This window comes from Mustela lutreola, chromosome 8 (genome assembly GCF_030435805.1).
Source record: "Mustela lutreola isolate mMusLut2 chromosome 8, mMusLut2.pri, whole genome shotgun sequence".
Classification (NCBI taxonomy): domain Eukaryota; kingdom Metazoa; phylum Chordata; class Mammalia; order Carnivora; family Mustelidae; genus Mustela; species Mustela lutreola.
In genome coordinates this window covers 48958212-48985613 of record NC_081297.1, presented here as the reverse complement: position 1 = coordinate 48985613, position 27402 = coordinate 48958212, and the positions used below count along the sequence as shown (strand labels likewise).

The following is a 27402-nucleotide window of genomic DNA, read 5'->3' as shown; positions in this document are numbered from 1 at the left end:
CCTGGGCTGGGCCAGTGAGCTCCATCTCCACCCGAACTATGTTCCTGAGAAGCATAGAGAATCGCTGTTGCTTGAAGTTCCTCATGGGACAGGAAGGAATTAAGATGTGGATCCCTGGTATTTCCTGGGACAGGGAGGGGAGCAGAAGGATGCTCCCAATACAGTTCCCTCTTCTGAAACGAGCCCATCTTGTTCCTGTTCCCCACTACCTGGGAACATGAACCAGAGCCTGTTCTCTTATACAGATAGAAGGGTCACCTGCCCTCTTGCCCTGGGCTCCTGGGCTACAAGCTACAGGCAGAACCTCCAAACGATGGGGAGGGGCTGACAGTGTCTCCCCTGAAGCCCAGGCTTGTGGGGCATTCCCTGACTTGTCTATGCTTTTCTACGGGTTGCTGGAGGAAGAAGGCCGTAGGGCCAACCGTGTCACATCCCAGTGTCCTGGATTCTGGAGATTTACCTGGGGGGTGATCTGATACCCTGTCCCCTCACCTTGGCCCTGCTCAGAAACCCGAGCGGGCCCTGGGACCGGAGAGCCTGCCACCTACGCAGCACCCACACAGGATGAGGCAGGAGGCAGCTCAAAGGGCTTTTTCTGGTTGTTTTATTTGAAAACCCTAGGGTGTATCCCCTCCCTCACCACACCCATCTCCCTACCCCCACCCCAGGACATGACGATGCCACGCACACACACACAAGGCTGTGAGCTGCACACGGAACACAGGGGCTGCGCTCACAGCAACATGAAAAAATATACATTATATATAATACCTGGGCCCCCCCACCACTCTCCCTCCGCCATCCCCACAACCTGGCCATGGCCGGGTCGCACAGGAAGGGGCAGGGGCTGTAGGACCTCAGGCAAGGGGAAGAGAGGAAAGAGGACAGAGAAGGAAGGAGAGTGGGCAAGATGAAGAAGCAGGGGTCCCCAGAGTGACGTGGAAAGACAGAGAGGGGAGGGAACAGAAGAGAAGCCATAAAGGCCCAGCTGAGGGAGCCCCAAGGGAGGAAGGCCTCCATGGACAGGAGAGTAGGGAAGGGTTCCCTTCGATCCCACCCCTGGCTGCTAATGACGTCCCCAGCCCCCATACAGAGCATGGTTGGTAGGGGAGAGACAGAGACCTGGGCAAGCTAGGGCGTCGCTGTCTTGGGGGCAGAGAAGGCAGCCAGAGTCTTCCGGGGAACAGGAGCCCAGAGGTACAGGAGGGAGGTGGGCTGGGGGCACAAGAGGAGGCAGATCCCAGCGGGGCCACTGGGATTTGGGGATTAAAGGACGACTCATTCTGAAGAGCTCTCTCCCTCTTGGTCTCTTCTCTCAGAATGTCCTTGTTTCTTTTCTGGGGGTGTCTCCGTCTCACCGGGGCAGAATTCTCTGTTCGGGGAGGGGTGCAGCCTTAGTAGCGGTGTGGAGGGGTCTCAATGATGCGTCTCTCATTGCTGCTGGGGGAGTCCGCCGCCTCTGAGTCACTGCTGTCCTCGTCCTCCTGCTGGCCACCGGCAGCCCCCGCCACACAGGCCTGCCGATTCTGGTAGGACTGGACAAGGTGGGAGCAGAGAGCACGGAGCTCAGGGGTCTGCACATAGCCCGGAGCCTCTCCTGCAAGGATCGCACTCTCTCGGGCCCTCTACCCCACCCCCTCTACACCTTCCTCCTTCTCACCCAGGGCAGCTCAGCCTGGAGCTTTCTGCCCAGGGCCTGGCCATGCAGATGCTCCAGCCACCTCCTGACTGTGGACTTGCCCACTTCCCAGTGCCACTCACCTCCATGGGGTTCACAATAATGGTGAGCGCTGAGTCATCCCAGAAGAGGTCAGGGTCCTTGGGGTCGCTGGAGACCTCTGGAGGCCCGCCGGCCCCGGAGACACGGCGGTGGAGGGAGTGGATGCGCACGAGGCCCAAGACGACCATGAGCACCAGGAAGCCCACACACACCACGATGATGAGAGTTGCCGCGCTAGGGACCACTGCAGGGAAAGCATGCGGTGAGGGCACAGGCCGGGCACACCGCAGGGACTTGGTGCAGCAAGGGAGTGGGCGATGGTGGGGGGGGGGGGCACCCGGGGGAAGAGGGAGTCCTAGAGTAAGAGAAGACAGGAAACCTGATGACCCAGAAGGTGGGAATCCCCTGTGCAAGCTGGAGGAGAAATAGAGCCCTACTGAGAAGAGCAGGAGATAGGGAGGAGAGGGGGTCAAAGAGCTGCTGGGGCCAGAGGGACAGAGACAGAGGGAGGGAGGTGTCCAAAGCAGGACACAGGCCAAGGGAGGAGAGCTACCAGCCCAATGCTCTCGTGAGCAGCCCTATTCTCAGCAGACAGAGGGCAGGGATTGGAGCCTACCCAGGTCATTCTGCCTGAGCCTTCCCCGGGCCACTCAGACACTCAGCTTAGAGAAGAGGTACCTGGTGCCCAGTGGGGGAAAGAGAGAGGCAGCCACACATGCCCAGTGGTGCAAGAGGAGAGAAAGTCCTCCTGCATCATAAGAGGAGAAGCAGCACCCCAGGCTGAGGGACAGGTCCCAGGGGCAAAGAGCAGCCCCTTCACTTACCCACCTGGACTGAGCTCACTCCTGCTCTGTGACACCTCTCTTCTTCCTGTGGGCTGAGGGCTTCTGGGCATCTGGGGCTCCTGCTCTTCCCAAATCTCCCCCTGAGGGATACCCACCTCCCCCTGGGCCCTGTCGCGCCTCTGGCCAGGCAGCCTCCCTTTGACGCCTAGGCTCAGGGGAGCACGAACCCTGAAGGGCAGTGAGATGGGGACAGGCGCGTGCACCCGCACGCGGACCTTAGAGCTGATGGCGGCAAAGCAGATGTGGAGGCACAAGCACGCACCCAGGAAGAGCGCATGGGCACACAGCTGGACCAGAGCCGCCACACCCCGCACCTGAGCCAGGACTCTGCCGGCGCACACCCCCGTGCGCACCAGCCACCTGGCAGCCTGCGCGCACAGTGGGAGCAAAGGGATGCATCTGAGGGTCTCTAGCAGGACAGAGCAAAGCCATAGGTGCAGCGCCACCGAGCCCCCCACCAGCCGGGCAATCCAGGCCATCCCCTGAAGGCAGGTGTAAACAGTACAGACACGGGCTGTGAGCACTACAGAGCTAGCAGCCGAGAGCACGGCCCTGACCCCTTCCCGCACACACACGAGCAGCACCCGGAGCGGCAGGACGAGGCCCAGCAGGAGAGCCCACAGCCCCTCAGTCAGCCTGTGAAGGTGGCGAGCCCCCACATGTGTCCCCAGGCGAAGGGCCCGCATGGGCTGCTGAGTAACTGCACCCCACATGGCGCACACCCCCTGCTCACCGTCCGTGTGCCCAGAAGCCCAGCCCACCGCAGAGGGCTCCGTGAGGCCCAGAATCTGGACTGTCCCGTGGCTACAGGATGATTACACGTAAGCGTCCCATACACACACGCAGCCAGCAGATAGATCTCCCGGTCCCAAATTTACCCACAGCCTTTAAGACTCACATGTTGAGAGACAAAGCAGAACGCAAAGCACAGGGTAGAGGAGCCGCGCACACCAGCTGTTGCAAAACCCCTCCTTCCCAGCCACCAGCACTTGCAGACTGCCACGAGCTCCAGGGCCAGCCAGGAGTGTGGAGAATGTCCTGCCTGAGCAGGCACACCAGCCTCACACCTCCGGGAGGCCACCCTGATGGCCCTCTGCCAAGCTGGTCCCCATTCTGACCCGACCCATAATTCACTTGGGGCCACTTGCCAATGAGAGCTGATCCTGTTAAACAGGGCAGGCAGGCTCCCTGGGTACTGGCTGTAGGGCAGAGATGGCCAGCTCAGTGTTTCTCTACTGCCTAGGGATGGGGTAAGAGGGAAGAAGGGGACAGGGGTTCTTTTTCTGGCCATCTACAGGAAACGGGAGACTTGGGAGGCCAGGTCTCCACATCAATGGGCAAGATCCAGGAGCAGTAATCCTGCCAAGAGATGGCCCCTGTGGCTAAGCCCAGGCTCCAGAAGGAGCAGAGAAATGCTCCGCCAACTCAGAGAGAAGGCCATCGCAGGCAAAGTTGCTCTAGGCGCCCAATGATGACAAGCCAAAGTTTCTGGTTTGTGCCTTAATCAAATACATTTGTTCTTCTGAGCCCAAAGCCTGGTGAAGAAAACGACAAGTTGATTGCCAGGAATAAGAAATTGCCCCGTGAAAGACAAAATGCAGACCCTGTGTCTGCGGGCAAACAAGTAGAGCTAATTAATTTTAAATGAGCCTGGAAGCCAGCGAGATGGCAGGATTTTTAAATTAGCGACAGACAAAAATCAAGAGTTTATAAAAAGTGCAATCAACCTTCCTTGCTGCGTTAGATCCAAGCAGTTAATTCTGGCCTTGAATGACCCACACAGCCAGCAGGAAGAGCTATTTTATCAAACAGCCCTTGCGAAATTTCTGGTTTCAGTTGGTTGTTAGGACACTGTTGAAAGCCCTGTCCACAGCCCCGCTTGGTACCCTCTTTCTGAAGATCCTTGGTAGAAACTTCTCTCTGCTCTCAGTCCCAGAACTTCCCTTGAGATACTGGTCAGCTTATATCATATGACTTTCATAACTGCTCAGGCTTCCTTTTGCTTAAGCTCAGAGACCAAATCCTGGCCCACTCTAGCAACCACATACATCTCAGGGTATGTATTTTGTGAATGGACTGCACTCCCCCCGGCACCTTATTCTTCTTTCAGAACTGTCCTTAGTTCACTCCCTAGTTCATTTTGTATGCTTCCCTTATTTCCTTTTTTTTTTTTTTTTTTTTTTTTTTAATGTAGGCCCCATGTCCAGCGTGGAGCCCAATGTGGGGTTTGAACTCACAACCCTGAGATCAAGATCTGAACTGAGATCAAGAGTCGGACACTTAACTGACTGAGCCACCCAAGTGTCCCTACACTTACCCTACTTCGTTGCATGTCTTCCTGCAAAGCTTCAGATACTTGTAGGAAACAAAGCAGGGAAACAGTTCCCAAACTTGCTGCACATTGGAATCACCTGGGGATTTTTAAAACCCACTGATGCCTCGCTCCCACCTCCATTCTGATTTAACTAGTATGGGGCGTAAAGTAACCTAGGCACCAAGCACTTTTACAGCTTCCCAGCCGATCTGATGTGTATCAAAATCCGGGAAAAACAGATAAATATTGTCTTTATCATCTGGCCTCACCCTTCGGAGACAACCTTATTCTCCCTAACCATGAACACCCCAAGCCTGCTGCCTGCCCCCAGTTCTCAAATTCTCATTCTCTTTCCTGCCCAGCCAAAATCCCTTCTACCCTTCAGGGTCCAAACTTAAACTCTACCTACCCCCAAAAACCTTCCCAGACTGGCCCAATTCACGCCGATTTTAGGAGCTTCAGAGAAATGAACCCCCATGCCACTGGAAGGCACTACTATGTCTCCTTTGGTTTCTCCCTGGCTAGTGCAACTGGAAATGGCAAAGCCATGACTCCGTAACCCCACACTTGCAGCTGGAAGGGTTCAGGGACAGCCAGGAGGTGAGGGGAAGGAACACCGTGAAGAGTCGGGTACACTCAGATGTCTGTCACCAATGCTTTAGGTGAGCTATGAACTGGGCATCCTACTCAGGCCAAAATAAGGGGAAAAGCAAAAGCAAGCTGCCTCTCTCAATTGAAATCTCAGAAGGAAGTGTGGTTGGCCTAGACATCGGCTCCGAAGAGCGGAGAGGGAAGCTGGGTTTCACTCACACCCTGGAGCACCCCCAGGCAGCTTCAGGGGATGAGGGGTGAGAAACACGGCCTGCCAGGCCAGCCAGTGTGGGGCAGCTGGTCGCTCAGGGCACAAAGTTCTGCGGTGGTTACGAAAGGATTCCCTCCTCGCAGAAAACGAGGATTGAGAATCTCAGCCAGTCAGCAGCCATGCCAGTCCTTATCTACTCTGAGCCTAAACTGAGTAGCAGGACCCAACCCAGACGAGGCTGAGTGGGAAAATTCCCAAGGAAAAGAACTGGAGAAAGAGCTAGGGGATCATAATAGGGGAGAGGGGTGGAGAAGCTGGCCCCAAGGGTTTTTTTAACCAAAATGGCTTTAGCTTGCTCACAGGTCTCTAAAGATTGTGTGAAGTTTCTAGGAACCTTTGCAACTTGGTTATGCATCAAGCTTCCTCTTCAACCCTGTTTCCCTTCTCCCTCCACCCCTACCTCCGATTGTTTTGTTACAGTGAGTAAGAACACTTAGAGAGGCCCCTGCAGTTGTTTTCAGAAAGAGAAAGGAAGAAGGGAGCCAGTCCCAGGGAAAGAAAACACAAGAGACTCTCGTGGTGGCCATCACTTAAGGGAGAAACAAGACAGAATCCCTGGGGGTACAAGGGAGTTAGCCTCAGTCAAAAAAAGCCCTAGGAAGTCCTTGGAGCTCCTCCAAATTAGATTAAACTATAAAGTAATGAGAAAAGAAGGGAAGAGGGAAGGAAGGAAGGAAGGAAAGAAGGAAGGAAAGGGAAAAGTAAAGAGAAGAGAAAAAAAAAGAAAAGGAAAGGAAAAGGAAAAAGCAAGAAAGCATCAAACATAACCGGAAAAAATATGGAAGTCAATGGTTGCTACACAGGCTCAGGATTCCTCCTGCCTGGATCTGAATCCTGGCTCTTACCACTCTCTAGTTGTGTGATCTTGGATAAAGTGCTTAACCTCTCTGGGCTTCCATTCCATTGCCTCTTTATTATTATTATTATTTATTTATTTGATAGAGAAGAAGATCACAAGCAAAAAGACAAGCAGAGAAAGAGGGGGAAGCAGGCTCCCTGCTGTGCAGAGAGCCAGATGCAGGGCTTGATCCCAGGACCCAGAGATCATGACCTAAGCCAAAAGCAGAGGCTTAACCCATTGAGCCATCCAGGTGCCCCTCCCTTGCCTTTTTTAAAGCGGATATCTCTAATACTTATTTCATTTGTTGTTTGTGAGGACTAAAGTTAATGTGTGTAAAAGTCCATGATCATGGCACCTAGTACACATCAATGTGTTCACTATTCTTACTAAATGTATTGCTATGAGCTCTGTAACTTTCAAAGTCATGTTTGGTGGTCATGGACTTCTTCCAAGGAAATATTTTCAGAATTCCTTAGGGAATTGCCTTCAGAGTCCATGATACACCTTTTGACTTTCTTCAGAAGTGACAAATCTGGGCCCTCTGAGAGTAGGTTTTATGCTTAAAAACTTCAAATGACATCTAGAGCAACTCTGACAAAAGTGTCTGATGAAACTGGGTAAAACGGAAATGGGTCAAAAGCAAAGTGTATCTAAGAAGAAATAAAAATAAATGCAGCGGCACCTGGGTGGCTCAGTAGGTTAAGCCTCTGCCTTCGGCTCAGGTCATGATCTCAGGGTCCTGGGATCGAGCCCCACATCGGGCTCTCTGCTCAGCGGGGAGCCTGCTTCCTCCTCTCTCTCCATCTACCTCTCTGCCTACTTGTGATCTCTCTCTCTGTGTCAAATAAATAAATAAAATCTTTAAAAAATAAATAAATAAAATAAATGCATCACATCAATTGGCTTTGAAAGCAATTCTAATAGGGATTCCAAAAACATTTTCAACATCATCAGAATCATTTTGCAGCTTTTAATAACGTGGAAGAAAATCATTTTATATTAGGTGTAAGTACCGGGTTATAAAATAGTTTGATCTCACCTTTGTAAAAAGAAAAAAAAAAAATGGGCAGGGAAAAAAACTGGAACATTAACAATGACTTCTTCTCTGCAATGGAATTATGGCTGGTTTTTCATCTTTATCCTTGTAGCTTCCAGTTTGTCTACAATTAAGCAACTCTTAAATTGGTAATTAAACTTTGCCTCACTGGTAAAGGATGACAGCCAGGAAACAAGATTGTTTGGAAGGGCAGCTGTCCATATAGATTTAGTGCTTTGCTGAGCCGCACACTTTGGTTTAGAAAGACTCGTGACTTTCCAGATAGCACATAATAATACATGTAATAGCACCAACCTTCTCCTTGAGGATAGAACTGTATCCAGCATATAATTCTTTTATGTTCCTAATAGCACTTTAAGACCATGCTAGTACACAGTAGGTGCTTCATAAATACTTGATAGCTTCACTACAGAAGGTCCCTAGGTGCAAGGCTACTTTGACATTGCTGGGGGGAGGCAGCAGGAACAACAAAGGCACCTAAACCGCACACCGACTTCATGGTTCTGGGCATGAGAGGACCCCCCTCCGAACCCTGCCATGAATGACGCAGGCTCATTGTCTCCCTGGTGGAAAGATAGCTGACCATGGAGTGGTCAGTAAAGTCAGGCAGCACAGGGAACAGAACCGTAGCTCCGCTAGCCTCCTCCCCTCCCAGTGGTGGAGAAGATGCCTGAGCCCAGCCCATTCCCCACCACCACCCCACCCTGCCTGGCCAGGCTCGGGCTTACATACTGGAGTTTCGATGGGAGCTGGCCAAGCTATGTCCGGCCATCTCAGGAGGAGGCTGGTGACCACGGTGCAGGAACTGCTGGGAGCTGAGCATGTGGCTGGGGTGTGCCACTCGGTTCATACTATGCAGGACGTTGACCTGGGGAGGGAGAGTTCAGTGGGCACCGGCTTCTCTGCTCGCCCCATTCCACTTTCTGGATCCCATTGCTAAGCCTGCCCCACAACATCTCCTTCTCCGCCACTGCCGGGGGGCTCCTTCATGCTTCGAGGCCCACTCCCATCCCACTGCCTCTGGGCCTCAGTCCATGACACCCAGGCTCCTCCTCGACAGCAGGGCAGGGAGCTGCGGAGGGAAGGAGACTCTCTCAATACCTCCACGATGAATTCGTTGCTGGAGTAACGACCGTTCATTTCTGAGCAAGACAGCCGGAATTTCCTGGAGTAGAGGGCAGCTCCGTGTCTTAGCCGGTAATGAGCCTGCCTCAGGATCTCTTCGTACACTGTGATGCTCTCCACCCCTGCGGGAGGAGGAAGCAGCTCAGGGCAGGACCCGCTCCCTCAGACCAGCTGACAGCACACACAGCCACAGCTTGGGTCCATCCTAGCTCCTCCGCAAGGGTATGACTTGAGTTCTCCCAAGAGATGTCCCGCTCTGTCCCCACCCCGGCTCTGCCTGACTAGGATAGAGTGACTGGGGTCCATTTCCTGTCCTGCTCTTCTCCAAAAGCTCTGAGGCTTCTGGGTAGGGCAGAAAAGAAGGCAATAAGGACTCCCTGCAAGACAGAGGGAAGAGGCAAGCAGGAGGGAAACGGAGAGAGTAGAAAATACAGAAGTCTTCGGCAAGGCTCTGGAAGGGGATGGAAATAGGAGGGAACCAGTTATGACCATCTTCTCCCATCCTCCCTTAGGGGGAGTCTTGCAGAGAGGAACAGGCTTCCTTTCGAAGCTACCAAGTCATTGCTACTACTCATGAAGATGTGAGCACGGGAGTTAAAGCTCTGGTGTGCACAAGAGATCAGAGAGGTGGAAGACATAAAAAAGGTAGCTAGGACTGAACAGCTGAAGGATCGGAAGCTCATCAGGGAAGACTGAGCCACAGGAGAGGGAAACCAGGAAAAGAGGGGATCCAAGGTGTGGAGAGAAGCAGGGAAAGAGAATCACGTGGGAGCCCAAACCCCAGCATACCAGTACCTCCAGGGGCAGTCTGGAAGCCAGAGGAGCTTCCAAGCTGGAAAGGTGCAAGATAGCACTTGGCCATGTCCCTAGGCCTGGAAGAAGGACCCTCTGGACTTGATCATGGGGAAAGGCACCCACAGAAAAAGAAGACAAGCTCTCAGTCCCCACTGACCAGCAATGGTGAGGTAGGCGGATGTGTTGGTGAGCTCCAGCCCTCGCTGCTGCAAGGATGCCATGTCCAGGAGCAGGCTTTCCCGCTCAGGGTCTAGGTCATCCCCCACCAGGGAAATCTCACAGCCATCCAGGTTGTGCACGATCTCATCTGACATGCGTGTGTCTGTCACTGGATGGGAGAGAGTCAGCATATAAGTCACAGCCAAAAGGCCCACCTCGTGGCCATTCTTCCTCCCCTTCCGGGCTCAGCCCCCGAGAGCAGTCAGCATCATGTTCAAAAATGCCATTACCCCTTCTTCCTCACACCCACAGGTCTCTTCCTGGCTCCCTGTCCTCGAGTAAATGGTTCTCGGCAAGCAAAATACAGGATGAAGTCATTCACATTTTCTAGCCCCAGATTTTTTCCCTCCCTCTGGTTCCAGACATGGGCTACTTCTCGGGATGACATCATTCCCTGGAGTCATCCTTACCTGTGCCCTGCCAACTCTCATCCTTTTTGGTCTCCACCTGGTGAGAAATGGAGCAAGTGATTTGAAGATCGGGGAACAGAGGGATCCCCTCAGGTCCCTCAAAGTCCACAGCCGGGCGGGCAAAATGAGCAGTGCCACTTAGCAAGATCTGGGGGGCGTCAGGCTGAAGAACCACCACATAGCCCTCCACTTCGGGGATGGAGACACAGGATTCCTCACTGAAGCACCTGTATGACAAGAGGGGAGAGAGGCAGCTTGTGACCCCAACACCTCATCTCCTGTGATCCATATTCTGTTTCAATCCTTCTGGGCCTCCATCTCTACAACTGAGTCCCCCATGTCAGGGAGAGTGAGGGAAGAGAGAGAGACAGTGTCTATGCAACAGCATCACTAGCCCTCAATAGCAGAGCGGGAGGGAGGATAGCCTTCCTGGGAGGATGCCACTGTGGGGAAGGGTCAGGGACAGATCAGGCAACCCCGACCTGCAGGGAAGAGCCCATCATCAATGCCCTCACCCAAGATTACGGAACATCTATCAAACTTCATTCTACAAGCTGAACCTCCAAAAATGTTTACACATACACAGTGCTTTACTCAGGAGATTTAAATTAAAACCTGTGTTCAGTAAAATATGTGGCAGATACATGTCCAGAAATATTCAACAGAGGCACCTGGGTGGCTCAGTAGTTTAAGCATTTGCCTTCAGCTCAAGTCATGGTCCCAGAGTCCTGGGATCGAGCCCCACGCTGGGCTCCTTGCTTGGCGGGGAGTCTGCTTCTCCCTCTGCCCCTCACCCCACTCGTGATCGTGCGTGCTCTCGCTCTCTCTCTCAAATAAAATAATAAAATTTTTTAAAGAAAGACTCAGTAACAAAAGTGGAGGGGAGGGATATGGTGAGGGAGCATCTCCAAGGACGTCCTCCTCCCTTGGTGCGCCTTCCACCCATTCCCTTCAATATCAGAGAAACCTACTCTGGTAGGTGAGCTAAGGTGACGATCTTAGACCAGCATCCATGGCCCCATGAAGAAGCCTCACTGACCTCGGTGCCAGGAGAGACTTCCTAAAGTACTCGGCCAGGCCAACCAACCCACAGGACAGCTCCTCGGGAAGGTGTTCCCAGGGTCACCTCTAGCCCCATGCTTTGCCAATCAGTAAGAATAACACCACACATTCTCATCACACTCACTGGTTTCTGAAGCATTTCTACACATTATTTCATTCACCTTATTGCAACACAGTGGACTCAGGGTAAGAAACCAGAGAAGATCGAACATCTTGGCCACACGAGAAATACGTGTCAGAGCCAAGGCTTAAACGTACTCTTCTTATTCCAAGGTCACACTCCTTTCACTGAACCACAGCCCACTATTTGGGGTCTGGGTTTTCACCAAATTTGTTTACAAAGAAGCACCCCTTGAACAAGCAGCCTTCACAAGGGAGCTGGTAACTCGAAGTAGGACCAATGGTCCATATGCTTGTGCGAAGTGAGGGAGCGCTACTGAGTGTGCCTGGCTCGACCGCGGGAGCCAACAGGGGAAGGGAAAAGGGCAACCCCAGCAGACAGATGAACTCAGAGCCCATGATGTCACCAGTGTCCACAGCCTGCTGAATTCCTGCGCCACAAGGAGTGGGGCCTAAGAATCTGCATGGTCATTCCAAGGGGCCCAGATCAGAGCCTCTTGGAAAACATCAGCTGACCCTGAAAGCTCGGACTCCAACAGACATGCCCACCTCGTAGTGAGCAATCCAAAGAGACCCAAAGGGCAACAGGGGGCCGGCCCTGACCTGAAGGCACTAAAGATCTGGTCAAGAGCTCAGCCATGGCACACAACCTCAAAGCAATGGCAAACGTCGTCACCATCATGGAAGTCGAACAAACAAAAACCCCTGAGTTTAGAGAAGCAGACGAGATTTCTGGCTAGGACGGCACTGGGGCATTTGGCAAGGGAACGGAGGAAGAGTCAAAAGAAGTAGCAGCTGAGCTGCCTTGGAGGGAGGGTAGGACTTCACCAGGAAGAGGGTAGACCCTCGAGTGGATGGTGAGGAGTGTACCAAGGGGAATAGAAGAACATGTGGCAGGAAAGCTGGGGTCAGATGGTTGAGGGCTTTGAGTGCAGTTTCTGAGCACTGGCTGACAGGAGGCCGTAGATATCTTCTATATCAGGGAAATAGGAGGATGAAAATTCTCATGTGTGACCACTACTAACCCAGCCTCCGGGGGAGGGTGACCTGAAATTAGAATACTAGAGATGGGTCAACTCTTGAGGAGATTATGGCAATAGGGCAGGTGAGAGACAATCAGAGCCGGGGCTGGGGTCTTAACAGCAGGAATGGGAAAAAAGGAGAAAGATTCCCCGACACCCAGCACAGGCAGCATCAGGGTGACCTGGCCAGCTGATGGGGCGTGGAGGACAGACAGGGAGAAGTCCGAGATGACTCAGAGGTCTGCAGCCTGAGTGACTGCAAAGGCGGAGACACCATCACAGAAATAGAGAATTCAGGGAGAGGGCCTAGTTTGGGGATCAGAGGTCATTATTCCACCTTCAAGCTCATCTGCTGGAGGGGCCGGCAGAACTTGTAGAGAGAGGTCAGAGCATGATATAGGCAGAGTCAAGGGCTAAGGGAAAAGGACAAAGTTAGACGAAAAGATGTGGTAGCCATTTATTCAGGGGTTAATGTCACAAACTAGATGGGTTTTCCAAGAAAGAGAGGAGAAAAAAACCTTAGGGAAAATCTGCATTGTACAAACAGTTGCAAATATCCAGCTCTAAATGGACAGAGATCTAAGAACTGAACTCTAGAACCCAGGGAAGCCACACGGACTAGGGGGAGGCTATGTATCAGAGAAAGGGAGGTAGTGTTAGGCCCCCGCCTCTCCCTCTTTCACAGGAGCACGAACACACACACACAGTCACATAGACACACACACACACACATCCCTCTACCCCATGGTAGCCTCATAAATGCAAAAATGTGAGCTCTCTTTCTCGACCTCCTACAGAAAACAAGGCCCCTTCCCTCTCTCTACTAAAAGACCAAAGTCAGGTTCCCAGCCCTTGGATAAGCCTCTCCCCGGAGCACGGCATGCACGGCATGCACGAAAGAGGTAGGAGGAATTCAGATGAGTCCACAAACACAAGAGGATGTCAACCCCTCCCACTACAGGACCCTCCCCTTGCAGAGCCCCACCCTGAGCCAGAGGACAGTGCCCTGCCTTCCAACAGGGCTCCTGAGTCTAGCAAAGAGCATGAGCCAAATGCTTGATCTCGGGTGAGTTAAACTTTATATAACCACATGACTGCCCTTGAACAACTAGAGTTCCAGCTGGAGCATGGAGGGGTGGGGGGCAGTGGGGAGAGAACACTCAGCTCTGGTCTATGCCCTCGTGACTCCACCTACCTGCTGCCTTCAGCTTCACACTGTGACCACACCACAGGCCTGCAGCACAATTCCCAAAAGCTGCTGCCCCTGCCTTCCAAGAGCTCTAATTGTGAGACTTGATAAGCATGCCCAGTCACTCTGCAGGGCTCGGAGCTCTCTCCTCTCTCCTCTCTTCAACCGACCCTTCCCAGCACAGGGACAAGCCAGAGATGTTTATCTTCGTATCGCTTATGGAGAAACTGAGGCAGAGCTGGGGAAAAGGGACTGCTTGTTCAGGAATCCTGACTCCTGCACTGTGTAATCCACCTACTAGATGGCAGTATGTCCTAAAAACTGCCCCACAGGGGCGTGTGGTGGCTCAGTGGGTTAAAGTCTCTGCCTTGGGCTCAGCTCATGATCCCAGGCTCCTGGGATAAGGCCCACCATCAGGACTCTCTGCTCAGCGGGGAGCCTGCTTCCCCCCCCCGCCCCCCCCGCCCCGCCTGCCTCTTTGCCTACTTGTGATCTCTGTCGAATAAATAAATAATATCTTTAAAAAAAAAAAAAACTGCCCCACAAACATTCAGGGTTGTGGGGGGATGAAAATGCTTGCATATAATCACCCCCATTGGTGGAATAGGCGCTCTGCCAGGTGTTTGATCTGGATTGTATCGTTTAGCTCTGGTAACAATTCTGTGACTTAGATTCTATTGCCATCCCTGCTTTACAGCATTTGCTCAATGTGAATAGACTCTATGTCCATAACTATTATGCCTTCATTATCTCTCAATCTGTATTTTAAACACCTACTATACTTAAACTGGAAATAATGTACAATTTTTATTTTAAAGAAGTAAAATTATTTACTCAGATTTCAAAGGTCGGCAAACTTTCTGTGAAGGGCCAGACAGTAAATATTTTTTGGCATTTTGGGCTGTACGGACTTTGTCCCAATTACTCAGCTCTGCCAAGTTAGTGTGAAATAATATGCAAATGAATGAGGATGGCTGTATTCTAATAAAACTTTATTTACAAAATCAGGCCGTAGGCCAGATTTGGCCCCAGGGCCATAGGTTGCCAACACCCAGATTTAGATCATCTTATTTGACCTTGCAAGAACTTGATAAATCAAGACTAAAATAGGTGAAACAGCCCTAGCTATTTGCTCAAGGTTCATCCAGGCGATTAGTATTGAGTCAGAATTAATGTCAGATCTCCCAGCTCCCAATCCAGAACCCTGTCTGTCCCACTTTATATATCAGCACAGAGGCATAGGGAAAATTAAAACCCCAAAGTCCTGGAAGGGTGCTTGGCGGAAGGAGTAATGAATCCGTTGTTTAACTCTGAGTGTAGTCCAGGCTCTTCCACAAATATTGCTATGTCAACTGAGCAGGTAGGTACGTTGAACCTGGGGGCCCCATTCTCCCCATCCATACAGTGAGGGAGGGGTGTCTAGCCCTGGGGGACCTCGAAGGCCAAGGAGTTTGGACACTGTCTGACTCTGCTCTGAGATTTGCCCTCCCCACCCAACACTCACTTGACAGCAGTGGTGAGGCGCAGGGGCCTGACGCCGGGCGTGGCAAAGCGCAGAGTGTTCATGTAAGCCACGTGCTGCAGGGCATGGTTGAAGGTCTCCACATCATCCCCCTCCAGGGTGAGCAGGGACTGCGAGGGGTTCACGTGGACCTGGGCCCCAGACACAGACAGCTGAGATCAGGACCGGGCGGGCCGTGGGAGAGTAAGGGCACAGAAGGGTAGAGGTGGGCAGGGCTCGGGGGCTGGGGGCATGCCTGGAAGGGCAGGGCTAGAGGAAGGGGCTATACCTTCATGCCTTTGCCCAGGCTCTCGAAATCCCTATAGTCCAGCCCCTCCCGGCATGCATAGAGGCACTCGATGACCTCGCGGCTCTCCAGGCGGCCTGAGCGCACGCTGAAACCAGCCAGGTAGCCGTGGAAGTAGTGGTGGATCGGCAAGGGGTCTCCTAGGGCAGGAACACAGGGGCGGACGGGAGGTGAGAGTGGGTGAGGGGAGAGGTGGCTGGAGCAGGAAAGGGGGCAGAGAGGAAGGGCAGAAGGCTGGAGGAAGAGCATGAGAAGAAGAAATATGGAAATGAAAATTAGAGACCAGGAAGTGAGGCTGGGAAACCGGAGAAAGGAAGACCGAGAGGAGAGGAGAAGGAGAAGGGTGAAAAACAGAAGCCACAGACATGAGAAAAGCTCCCAGGAGAGGCAGAAAGGGAAGGACAGGAGTGGAACCAAAAGGAGGAAAGAGGAGCCAGTGGAGGAAAAGGCAGAGAAGGTGAGAGGGTATGGTCATAGAGCATGCAAGAGGACCCTGGGGGACGTGTGGAGCTTCACAGTTGCCCAGATCTCCCTGCCTGGGACCTCCTCCAGCCTCCCACAGTCTGATACACTATGTGGAAAGCCAGCAAGAGAACTCCTCCACTTCCTTCTGTGGGCAGGAAGGGACACCCAGGATGCCACCAAGCTCCATCTGGCCTTACCTCACCAAGGGAGCCCTGCCTTGCAGTAGTTGGTGCAGGCCCTGCCCCCTGGAGGCCTGGGCAGTAGTAACTATGAGGCTGACTGGGATTTAGGGTTGGGATGAAATTAGAAGCACAGCACAGAAAGTTAAAGTGAGAACTCTCTGGTCTCCAGTTCTTAATCACAGAGTACCTTGTGTGATGTCTGTACTGTTGTCTCCTCCCTTTTCCTTCTCTTTGTTCTTTTCCTCTGGAGGAAAAACAAAGTGGCAATGAGTTTAGGGTTGTGGAGACAGATTGGCAGTGAGGAAGAAGAGGTCTTCCCTGCTCTGTCCCCGTCTGCATAGGACTGGCAACCTGTCCACCGATGTTACATCTAATCTCTCCCGCCTCCACTAGAGACCAACCCCTAAGTATGTTGCTGAGAAAACACGAGGTCTCTGGTAAGACACACACACACACACACACACACACACACACACACGCACATGCTCCTATAAGAAAAAAAAAAAAGAATGAAAGAAATATTTTAAGGAAAACTGGTGACTCTCTTAATTATTACTGACCTCCAGCAAGGGAATGTACCGCAGAAGTCATCCCTTTGATGAAACAACATGGGCACTGCCCAAAGTTACACAAACAGAGATTCCAGTGCTGCCTGAGGTGATGACTAGTTGAATAGGTTACAGATTGGGGAGAGGGGATTCAGGGGGTTCGTGGCCTCCTCCCCTGGAGATCTCTCTGAATCATCCTGCCCAACTGCAAGTCAAGCTGCCCTTGCTCCTTCACCAATAATTCTAAGCCATTAGAGGCTCCAACCGTCAGTGTCTTCACTGAGAAGGTCGAGGGGACTTACCAGTCCAGCAGGCCCCAATCATTAGAGCGGGTTCTCTTCGGGGTGGGTGGATGAGACCATTGTCATGGATGAGGGCAGGGTCAAATGAGATGCCATCGGCATAAAGTGTGACTGTGGGGAACTCCAGATTCAAAGCATAGTGGTGCCACTCATCATCACAGACCTAGGGGGAGGGCAGCATAAGGGCAAGAACCCTCAGTTATTATCTTCAGGGAACCAATACAACATACTGCCCCTTCTCCTGGGAGACAGGGTAGAGTCCCTCACATTCCCCGCTCTATCAGCAAGGCTTACTAGTGAATTGCTGCCTAGCCAGTTCCAGAAATAACATCCCTACCCAAAATCTATCAGCACCAACCAAGTAAGTATCTAAAATTCCATTCTTCAGGCAAATCTCTAACGTTATAAACATTCCTAAGAGGAGGACCACACTATTTTGTGAATAAATTTTTCCCCAAAAATGTATGTATGTATGCATGCATGCACTGGAAGGTCTAGGGAAGCTTGTAACCCAACAGTAAAACAAAGAGGCTCCCCTTGGAAGTTTCTCCTAAGGTCAGTCAAGATGAAGGAATCAAGGGTAGAGAGTTCTCTGCCTTATCAGCCTCTAAGTGCTGGAATGTCTTAAGATTCAACCTAGACTCTTCTCCCTTTTCTTTCTACATGCTCTTCCTAGGAGTTACTAGGAAGTAACTGTTTCCCATGGGCTCAGATACCATAGTTATACCGATCACTCCAGAATCTACATCTCCAGCCCAGAGCTCTCCTGTGAATGCCGGGCTTTCCACTTGATGTCTCACAGGTCTCTCAGATTTAACACGTGCAAGATGGAAGTCCACACCCTTCCCCAGTCCCCTCACTCCTCCCTGAGACAGCATAAACACTCCACAGTCCATCTAGTTTCTCAAATGGATGACCTGCAGGATAGCTTTGATCCTTCTCTTTCCCTTGCTTCCACACCCAATCCATCAGCGGCGCTGTTGATCCTAGGTCCAAACAGAGCTAAAAGCTCTAAATTTCTGTGCAGTTCTCTACACTGCCACACATCAGTCAAGTCCTCAACCTTTACTGTGGCCACAGCCTTATCTGGATCCTTCCACTTTTATGTGTCTTCAATACATTCCTCCCATAGTTGCCAAGGGTACCATCTTAAAACGTAAATCTGATCAGATCACCTCCCTGCTTCAGACCCTTCAAAAGGCTTCCTGCCTCTCACAGGACAATATCTAAACAAACCCCAACTGTCAAAGTCCACTGTACAATCTGATCACTGCTCATCTCTCCAACCTCATGTCCAGTCTTTCCCCCTTGTTCACTGTATTCTAACCCCAGTGGCCTTCTTGCCATGCGTGGAACATGCTGAGTGCTTTCCTGCCTCAGGGCCTTTGCATCAGTTCTTCTGCCTGCCTAAAGCACTTTCTTCTCACCCATTTCTCATCCTTTAGAGCAAAACTTAAATTTCACCTCAATCAGGTCTTCCCTGAACATCTGATCTAAAGTAAATTCCCCTCTCTTTGCCTTTCCCCCATTCTCTACTTCAGTCCCCTGCTTTCAGAAAGTCCCTTTCTTTCAGAAAATGTATTACAATTTACCATTTGTATATGACTTCTTACTTTTCAAAAATCTACCTCTCCAACTAAAATGTAAGCTCAAAGAAGGCAAAGATTTTGTTCTATCTCATACTCCATTGTATCCCCAGAACGAAGCAGAATGATAGAGTCTTAATTGATATTTAACAAATATTTGTTGAATAAATAAGGAAAGAGAAAAGAGAAGCAGAGTCATGTTACTAATATTAGCAACAAGGGGGCAAGATCAAGGAGCAGCAAATGGCGGACTGTCTCTTTCAAAGAGTGCCACAGAAAGCGAAAGCCTTTGTAGACAGCCCTCAATTATCCAATTTGTGGATTTTCTAGACCCTTCCTTTCCTCTTCTCTTTCTCCCACTTCCTGCCTTCTTTCAGCTATTTGCTTACTCGGTGCTCCACTGGGGCTTACAAGAAAAAAAGGAGATGGGAACTCAAATTAGTTCCACTGTTTCTCATGGTCAGCCTAGAGAATGAATTAAGTACAGATGGCAACTGTCAGCTGAAGAGAGGATTTTACACATTTTTTGCCTGTTTTTATTTATCCTTCATAATCGCAGAGAATAGTAATGAAGATTAACATTCCTTCTGACTTATAAAGTCTATCACATCTTTAATCCTGCAACAATCCTGCAACAACAATTCCTATTATTCCCATTTCATAGGCCAAGAAACTGAGATGTAGACATACCAAGGAAGATTTCATGGCTAGTGAGCTGCCCTGGCCAGATTCAAACCCAATCTGCATACCCCAGAATTACTTACTTTCTGGCTTACAACATGCTAACTGCTTGAGAGTCAGGGATATGTATTGTGAAGGTTCTAGGTAAGAAAAGGATGAAATAGAACAAGGGAGAAAAGATGTTTGGCTGGGTATTATGTTAGTAGTAATGTGTTCCCAATTTCCTTTTAATCCCGAGTGCTTTCTGCAGGAGACAAGCCTTGGAAAAGGAGAACAAGAGAACCTGGGGGTAGAATGGTCAGGAACTGAAAATGCAGCATGAAGAGAGCACAGGGCAACCCAGAAAATGCCAACCCCTGCCCCAGGACCCTCCTTCCCTGGAAGTAAGATACACCCACCCAACTCTCCCAGGAACCTGGCACTGGCCTCACCTGCTCCAGCTTCCAGAGGAACTTGACTGGGCGGGCACTCTCAAGCAGAGGCCAATAGAGGAAGGCAATTCTACAGCCATGGACGGTCAGTGAGTAGTGAGAGAAGCCATCCTCTGAGGGGAGAGGATGGAGACAGGGTCAAACACAGGGCCTGAGGCAAGAACAGTTTCAAAGCCCCAGAGGGAGAGGACACAGGATTCTCATCACTCTCTCAGGCGCTCTCCCTCCTGTATTCCCTGAAGTCTTCTCTCTTTTTCCCCCTCTGACACACACACACAGAATCCAATCCAATGGATCACTAAGGCTTCTCAAGCATTCTGATTGGCCAAGGTGGAACACTGGCCAGCCTGCTCCCACCCAGATTTCTATAGGTCCTTTGGTTGATGCAAACTCCGTGTGTGACAACCCTTTTCAGGTCAAGAGAAGTGAGCTTAGAGAAGTAGCAGAAATAAAAGGTCAGGACAAGATGGAGCCGAGAGGGACTGACTGTGCCACTGCAGCTGAGGGAAGAGGGAAACGTGGAGATGGAGCTGGCTAGCCCTTCTAAGAGGAGGACAGGATGGTGGTGGGAGCAAAAGAATGGGGTACACCACTATCCAAGCTTTTCCATTGCAGTGGACAGGCTCAATGGGAGTAGACTAGGGTACAGCCTACCACATGGTGGGAGACAGGGAGACTCAGTGATTGCAGGTGAGAAGGGCAGAGAGTAGTTCTATGGCACTTGGAGAGCAGTAGGGTCTCAACTAGTTACGCAGGCAGTAAGCCACCCAATATCAGGGATCGTCAAACCTAGCACTGCCAAGTTGCAGAGGAAGAGAGAGGAAGTGACCTGTCCACAGCCACAAACTGGGCAGTGACAGAGGCAGGATAAGAAGCCAGTTTCCTCACTCTCAGACCAGTGCCCTGGGGAAGGCTCACCATTCTGGACAGTGTTACACACGATGGTTTCCTCTTCCTTCTTGCCCTTGTTGGGAGTGACACCATGTTTCATCCAAAAGGACAGAGTAAAATGGTCACTGAGGCTGTCCTGGGGTCCAGAGCCTAGCCCAGCCGTGCCACCCAGGGGCACCTGCACAGCTTGGGTGCCATTGAACCAGTAGATAAGACTGCTGTCCTGGCTGTAGTGTATCGAGAGTCCCGCCGTCCAGTTCGCATTGGGGCCAGGCATGGGCAGCAGATCTACCTCCCCAGGGGCAGCACCTGCAGAAGCCCCAGAAGGCACAAGTGTCAGAGCTGAAAGGTAGCAAATGGGGAGACAGAAAGCAGCCAGGGCAACAGGGACAGAAGGAGAGAGAGAGTTCCCAGCAAGTTCCATGGCCTCTTCTGGCCTTTCAAAGACCCCAGAGGGTGGACCCCTCTTCTAGGAATGGCTCTCCAATTCATTCTGCACCTCTTCTTCTCTCTCTACCATTGCTCCACAAAGGACCTGGTGATGGTCTTGTGCTAGAATCACACGTCTTTGCAAACGACATATTGATTTGCTTTGGAGGCCACAGAGTTAACCATATGCTATAACCTCTGCAGATAGCTACCCCTGCGGGTGGGCAAGGGAAGGAGTAAGGCAAGAGTCTTAGGAAGGAGGCAGAGGAGGGTCGGGGAGAGGTCTTGAAAGGGGGAGGGCACACCCACCACAGAGTTTCCGCAGGGCCCGCTCTGAGTAGTTGTCTCGGTCACAGCCCTTGGCCACGTGGCTGGTCTGTAGCTCTATGGTCGCCTGAATATTCCAGAGAGGTTCATCACAGGTCTCCAGGCGGATGCCAGGGAACAAAGCCAAGCTCCCTGCCCCTGGTGCATATTCAATCCTTTTGTTCCAGCCTGCATAGGGGAAAGGGAGAGGGAAGTGGAGAGAGAGGCGAGGAAGGCAGCCCCTCTTATCCATTCTGCCCTTGTCGTGTCCCCTGACGCTCTTGGATAGACAGCTGCAAGCCTGCCCTAAATATCTCTCCCCTGGCTCCTAAGCTAGCCCTCTGACTGTGGAAAGGACAAGAAGGGAGACCGAGGGGAAGAGGATTCACAAGGAGAGCCTCAGAGCGGAGCTCCTCACCTTGCCAGCTTGGTTTACAGGTAGGCTTCACCTGAATCTCCACCTCGGCATCATCTGCGGCCCGCTTCTTCCCGCAGTCATAAGCCGTCACCGTGAACTTGTAGAGCCTCTCGCCACTGTACTGCAGCTTCTCCGTGTTCTCAATGTTTCCTGGGATGGGTGTGAGGGGAAGACAAAGAGGGTAAGGAACACTAGAGGAAAGCCTAGGGAGGCAAGGTGAGGGTTCACGAGTCAACTGGGCAGCGGGTGAATTAGGCAGCAGGAAGCTGGGAAGGGGGTGTCTGGGGGGGAAAGGACTCTACACTAGGAAAGAGGTTCTGGAATGAGGATCTGAGGGGCACAAGTGGAGAGCTCAGTGCCAGGGCGTGCTGATGGATGTGGGGTGTACCGGGCAGGGCAGCTGGGGCGGCAGGGGATGGACTCACCATCATTGTCGATGAGGAAGGGGGTGTTGGGGGTGAGGATCTCATAGTAGCAGATCTGGCTGTACTGAGGGGAGCAGTCACCATCAATGGCTTCCACCCTCAGGATGTGGTCATAAAGCTTCCCCTCGGTTACGGCAGCCCGGTACAGCCGCTCCACAAACACGGGGGCAAACTCATTGACGTCGTTGACCCGCACATGCACCGTCGCCCTGCAGGTACCAGAGCAGGCGGAGGGACAGGGAAGAGTCAGCCAGCCTCGAAATGCGAAGAGAGGCACAAGTAGGAATGCAGACTGGAGTCAGAGCTGGCAGGAACCAGTGTGCCCTGAGCCTAGGGCCACGGGCATGCCCATCCCACCCCCCAGGACTACAGGCCCCATGAGGGAAGGGGTGATTGATGTAAGGGGTAAGGAAGGGGACACCAGGGAACACCAGCAGCTGACTTGGAGGACTCCTGTACAGAATGCTATAGGTTGGATGCCAAGACACAGGGTAAAACAGAATTTTATATCCAGTTGGTTTTTCCTCCACATAATCAAATCCAATGGGATGATCAAGGAAGACACAGAATAAAAGCCAAGTTAAGACCAACCAGGGTATGGGGTGCCTGGCTGGCTCAGTCAGGGGAGTACCCACTCTTGGCCTCAGGGTTGTGAGTTCAAGCCCCCATTGGGAGTAGAAATTCCTTAAAAATAAAAATCCTTATGCGGCACCTAGATGGCGCCATCAATTGAGTGGCTGACTCTTGGTTTGGGCTCAGGTCCTGATCTCAGGGTCCTGAGATCGAGCCCCACACTGGGTGTCCCACTCAGCATGGAGTCTGCCTGAGTTTCTCTCTCCCTCTCCCTCTGTCCCTCCCAGCCGCATGCTGTGTGCACCCATGCTCTCTCTCTCTAAATAAATAAATAAATCCTTAAAAATATTAATTAATTAAAATAAAATAAAATCTTTAAGACCAACCAGGAAAAGGGAAGTGGTATTTACATAAAAACCATACATCATCTGATATGAGCGCAAGAGGAATGCTGCCTTCTGTGTCTCCGCATGCAATGTGCATGTCCAGTGTGCCTCCCCGCAACCTGGGCCCTATGGGGCGAGCAGCCCTCTGCCTTTCATGCTGAGCCCTGCCCCTTGCCGAGATCTAGGTGCCCAGGTCTCAGAGGCAGGGTCCTTATCTCCAAATGGGAAACTGAATGCCAAGAAGCCCTTTATCACCAATGCCTCTTAGCGGCCCAGGAACCCTGACTACTGATCTTTTCCCCATTCTCAGATGAGAAGTTAGCCAGGCACAGTCATAGGATTCTCAGGCCCCAGCTTCATTCATGCCGGAGCCCTCTCCTGCCCACCCTCGCCTAGCACTATGCATGAGTTTCCCATGTGTGTGAGTATATGGTGGGGCAGGTGGAAGGAATCAGGATGTGGGCCAAGGTGCTTATCGTCCTTCTCCTTACCCTCCTCATCATCATACTTCCCATGTGCTGAGCCTTTCTCATGTATCAGCGCTGTTACATGCTTTTTACATAGACCATCTCCTTTACCCTTCACAGCAACTAGGGAAATAGGAATCATCATGTTCCCCATTTTACAGAGAAGTAAAAGCAGATCCAGAAGAGCTAAGTAAGTCGCCCAAGGTCTTAAGAGGCAGAAGCAGAATTAGATCCCATGAGTCTACTACATGTTTCTGTCACCTTGAGTGAGGGCTCCTGGAGGACATGGCCCCTGTCCCCGGCCGATGAACAGACAGGGGTATCAATGAGAGCATGGGCAGAGGACAGTGAGGGGCTTGGGAGAAGAGAGGGGGGCCCAGCAGCAGGGAGCAGGAGACAGGGCTTCCTCACTTGTGGGACTTCTTGGTGTTGGCCCCGTCTGGGCCCTCGCCGCAGTCATAGGCCTGGATGGTGAAGGTGTGCTCCTTCTGGGCCTCACAGTCCACTGGCTCCTTGGCCCGGATCAGCCCTTCTCCAGTTGCTTTGTCCAGAATCACGGCCTCAAAGGGCACCCCGGACCCATGGAGCCGGAAGCCACAGATCTCACCTGGCCCAGGGTGGGGAGGGAAGATGAGGCTCTTTCTCCTTCGCCACTTCCAGAATCTTCTTCCCAGCCTCAACCTCCCTGCACTGGGTTTGGCTTCACCTCTCCCTCCAAACCCCAGCCCTTCTCTTGTACATGTGAAAGTGTTCATCATCAGACATACAGCTCCAACACCAGCTTCCCCTGAGCTGCAACCTCTCAGAGCTACTGGGTCTGATATCTGACAAAATCTTAGTGTGCTTAACCCCTGCCTTCCCTCCTCCTTCTCTCTGGCTCCCTTTACTCAGCCACCATCCTTAAGCCTACTGCTACCACTTTGCCAAGGCCTCTTCCCCGCTTCCACTGCTCTCCCTCCAGGGACTTCCTTCCCTCTCCTACCTTGCCCTCTGCCTTCCCAACCATTTTTCTCTGCCCTACCCGCCTTGCCATCCCCCAACCCCAATCACCTGCATAGCGCAAGGGGGCATCCTTGTCCAAGGCAAAGAGTGGTGGGTTCAGCAGGACCGTGTTGTCATTCTCCATGACGATGCCTTGGTATTCTGCCTCGATCCATGGCTTGTGCTTGTTGGCTGACTCCCACCCAGGATGAGGACAGAAAGCACCTGTGAGCTGACCCTCCACTCCCACGCAAGCCAGACACACTTACACCTGTGAGCTGAGCCCTCCACCCCCACGCAACCAGACACACTCCAGCATTATCACCCTTTCCACCCGCTGCAGAAGCACCTGCAGAAGGAAGGGCTGAGGACAAGAAATCAGCATTAAAGGAGTCAGAGTGTCTGTGAGAGACAAGTATGTGTCTGTTGCAGGATAGGTAGTTTCCGTGGCAACGGCCTGCCCTGGGGGAGGTGGGGGACTACTATCTCCCCTGGGAAACGTGGTCAGAGGGTGGAGAATTTTCTTTAGGGATTTCAAGTGCTACAGAGTGGAGACTGGAGATTCAGGGAGAGGTGGTGAGCCATCAAAATGCCCCATGAACAGGAAGGCAGAGATTAAGGGCAGAGTTGTGATTAGAAAAAGATCTAGATGTTTCCTGAGATCATGAGTGTTTACGCTCTCCGTGGCCACCATCATCCCATTTCAGTCCTGATCCCTCCACTCTGCACTTCTCCCAGCCAAGCCCCAACCTAAGTCCATTCAACCTAAGAGAAGGGGAAATATAGGACAGAAGGAGGGGGACAGAGAGGGGCAGGGATGGAGCAGGGGAATCGATGCCAAATGACTGGACCCAGCACAGCCAACATCCTAAGGGATTATTGAGCTGGCCTAGAAACAGGACAGATCCCCTCCCCGCTTTTCATCCCTACACACAAGGGAGCACACTCATAGCCAGCACAACTCTGTGTCCTCCCTCAACCCCACACTCCCTGAACCCCACTTCCTATACAGACTCATGGCTTCATTTTACTTCTTGCCTACCCCACCCCTCTTCCCTTCAACCACCAGCCAACCAGGAGGGATGTGGGACCCACTCAGCCTCTAGATTTCCCCATCTTCTGCCACTCTCAGCTTGCTCAATCGTATCTCCTACTCCCCAGGACCCAACTCCCACTAGCCTGGTGAGGGGCTACGGGGAAGGAACAGTGTGTTCCCTTCCCCTCTAACCCCCGCCAACCCAACTGCCACTGCTTGCTCTATCTAATCCCACCATGCCAACCACCAGGCTCCCAAAGCACATTCATGACGGTCTATCCGTGGAACATGGGTGGAGGAAGACATATCATCAGAGGGAAACTGAGTCACGAAAAGGAAACATGCCCAGTATGTGGCGGTGAATAAAAAAGGCTGATTTCCACTCTTTCCTCCAACCACACCACAGAAAAGCCTTCTGGTACCGGAATGCCTGCCCCTTTCTTACAGATGACCACCAAAACCCCCTTGTCTAATGGCAGAGGAGAAAGCCACAAGATGGTGCTCAGAAAGCAAGCACAGGAAGTGGCAGGAGGCTAAGAAGCTGGGCTGAGGTCAGAGACTGAGGCGAGGAACCTCAAGATGAAAGGCCTGCAGAGCAGCAAGGCTGTGCTGGGCACCCTTCCCCAGGTCTCGCCCCCAGGTCTCCCTGCTCCTCTTGTCTGGGCCACAGACTCTCCTGGTGTTCATTTCCTTCACTCACTTCTGGCTCCCTGCCCTTCCTTCTTTGGCTTTCCCCTCCCCCTCTCCTCACCTGTTCTTGCCTCCCCTTTCAGTCTTCTCTTTTTTGCCTCCACCTTTACTCTCTTTACCCTCCGTCTCACCGCCTCCCACGCCCCATCTCCCTCTTCCTTCTCAGCTTTCCCTCTCACCACTCATTAAGCGCCCCCCCCACACCCACTTCTGCCCTTACCTGCCATTCTCCACCTACCTGAGCCCTCTTCCCCCAACCCCTCTCTCCCTGCCCTCCTCCGCCTTCGTCCCTCTGATGGCCTCACCCAGCTGAATTTCTCTGCTGTCTGCCAGAGAGGGCAGCTCTGGTAACCCTCAGCCCAGCTGTATGCAGGGTACGGATCCGGAGCAACACGCCAAAACATACATGCTCCAAATCGCTGAGCTGCAAGGAACTGTTTCTCCCCAGGATGGGATGGAGATGAACCAGATGGCTCTGTCACACACCCTGAGTGCGGGCACACCCCAGTGAACACGGAGAACCATCCAGAGATGTGTCTCACCCTTCGGGGCAAGTCCTTCTGACTTGCAGGCAGAAATTGGAGGAGGGAGAGACGGAGACCCCAGGATGGAAATGACCAAATGGGAGCCAGCGAAGCACATGGGGAGAAACAGCCCAGAGAGGAGGATGTGGAGAAGCGGATGTGAGGGAGAGAAGGGGCAGCTCTCAGAAAACGGATGGGAAGGGGAATGTTCCGAAGAACCCACACCTGTCATTTGCCAGAGAGCTCTACAGCCCCTGCTCACCCCTACCCCCACATGGCTCTGCCGGATAACCCTCTTTCAGTGCCCCCTTCCCCCACCTCACTCACCTTTGTTACAGGAGCTGGAGGGGAGCAGGGTGGCCAGCAAGAGGGGCAACAGCAAGAGGGTCATGGTGTGGTGTGGGCAGGGCAGGGCAGGGCCAGGCGATCGCTCGCCCCCAGGAGCCTGCAGCCGGCTGATTCCACCTTGGGGGAGGGATGCAGAGGCTCTCCAAGGAGGGGAGGGAAGACAGCGGGCCGCAAGGCAGGGACAGAAAAGAGCCTGCCGCCCACACTAGTCCATAGAGCAGACCTAGACAGACCCCAACCTGTGTGGCTGAGATGGGGGACTTGCAGAGGCTTCCCGTTCGCTCTCGAGCCGGGCGTCCTCACTCTCTCCCTCATTCCCACCCCATCCCCGCTACTGCAGGATG

The 27402-nt window shown here is 52.3% G+C and overlaps 1 protein-coding gene across 1 annotated transcript; it reads right to left on the bottom strand.

Annotated features, from left to right (window-relative positions):
- Positions 1-589: 589 nt before the first annotated feature.
- CLSTN3 (calsyntenin 3) lies at positions 590-27402 on the bottom strand. The gene is made up of 18 exons (XM_059184695.1): positions 27038-27402; positions 24530-24652; positions 23891-24086; positions 22054-22262; positions 21629-21778; positions 21214-21399; positions 20503-20784; positions 19585-19697; positions 16887-17049; positions 16224-16280; positions 15372-15529; positions 15086-15234; positions 10189-10415; positions 9717-9887; positions 8741-8886; positions 8372-8507; positions 1762-1964; positions 590-1535 (listed from the first exon to the last, which is right to left on the bottom strand). Exons 1-18 carry the CDS (start codon positions 27099-27101, stop codon positions 1395-1397), a joined length of 2874 nt encoding a protein of 957 aa, XP_059040678.1. The 5' UTR covers positions 27102-27402; the 3' UTR covers positions 590-1394.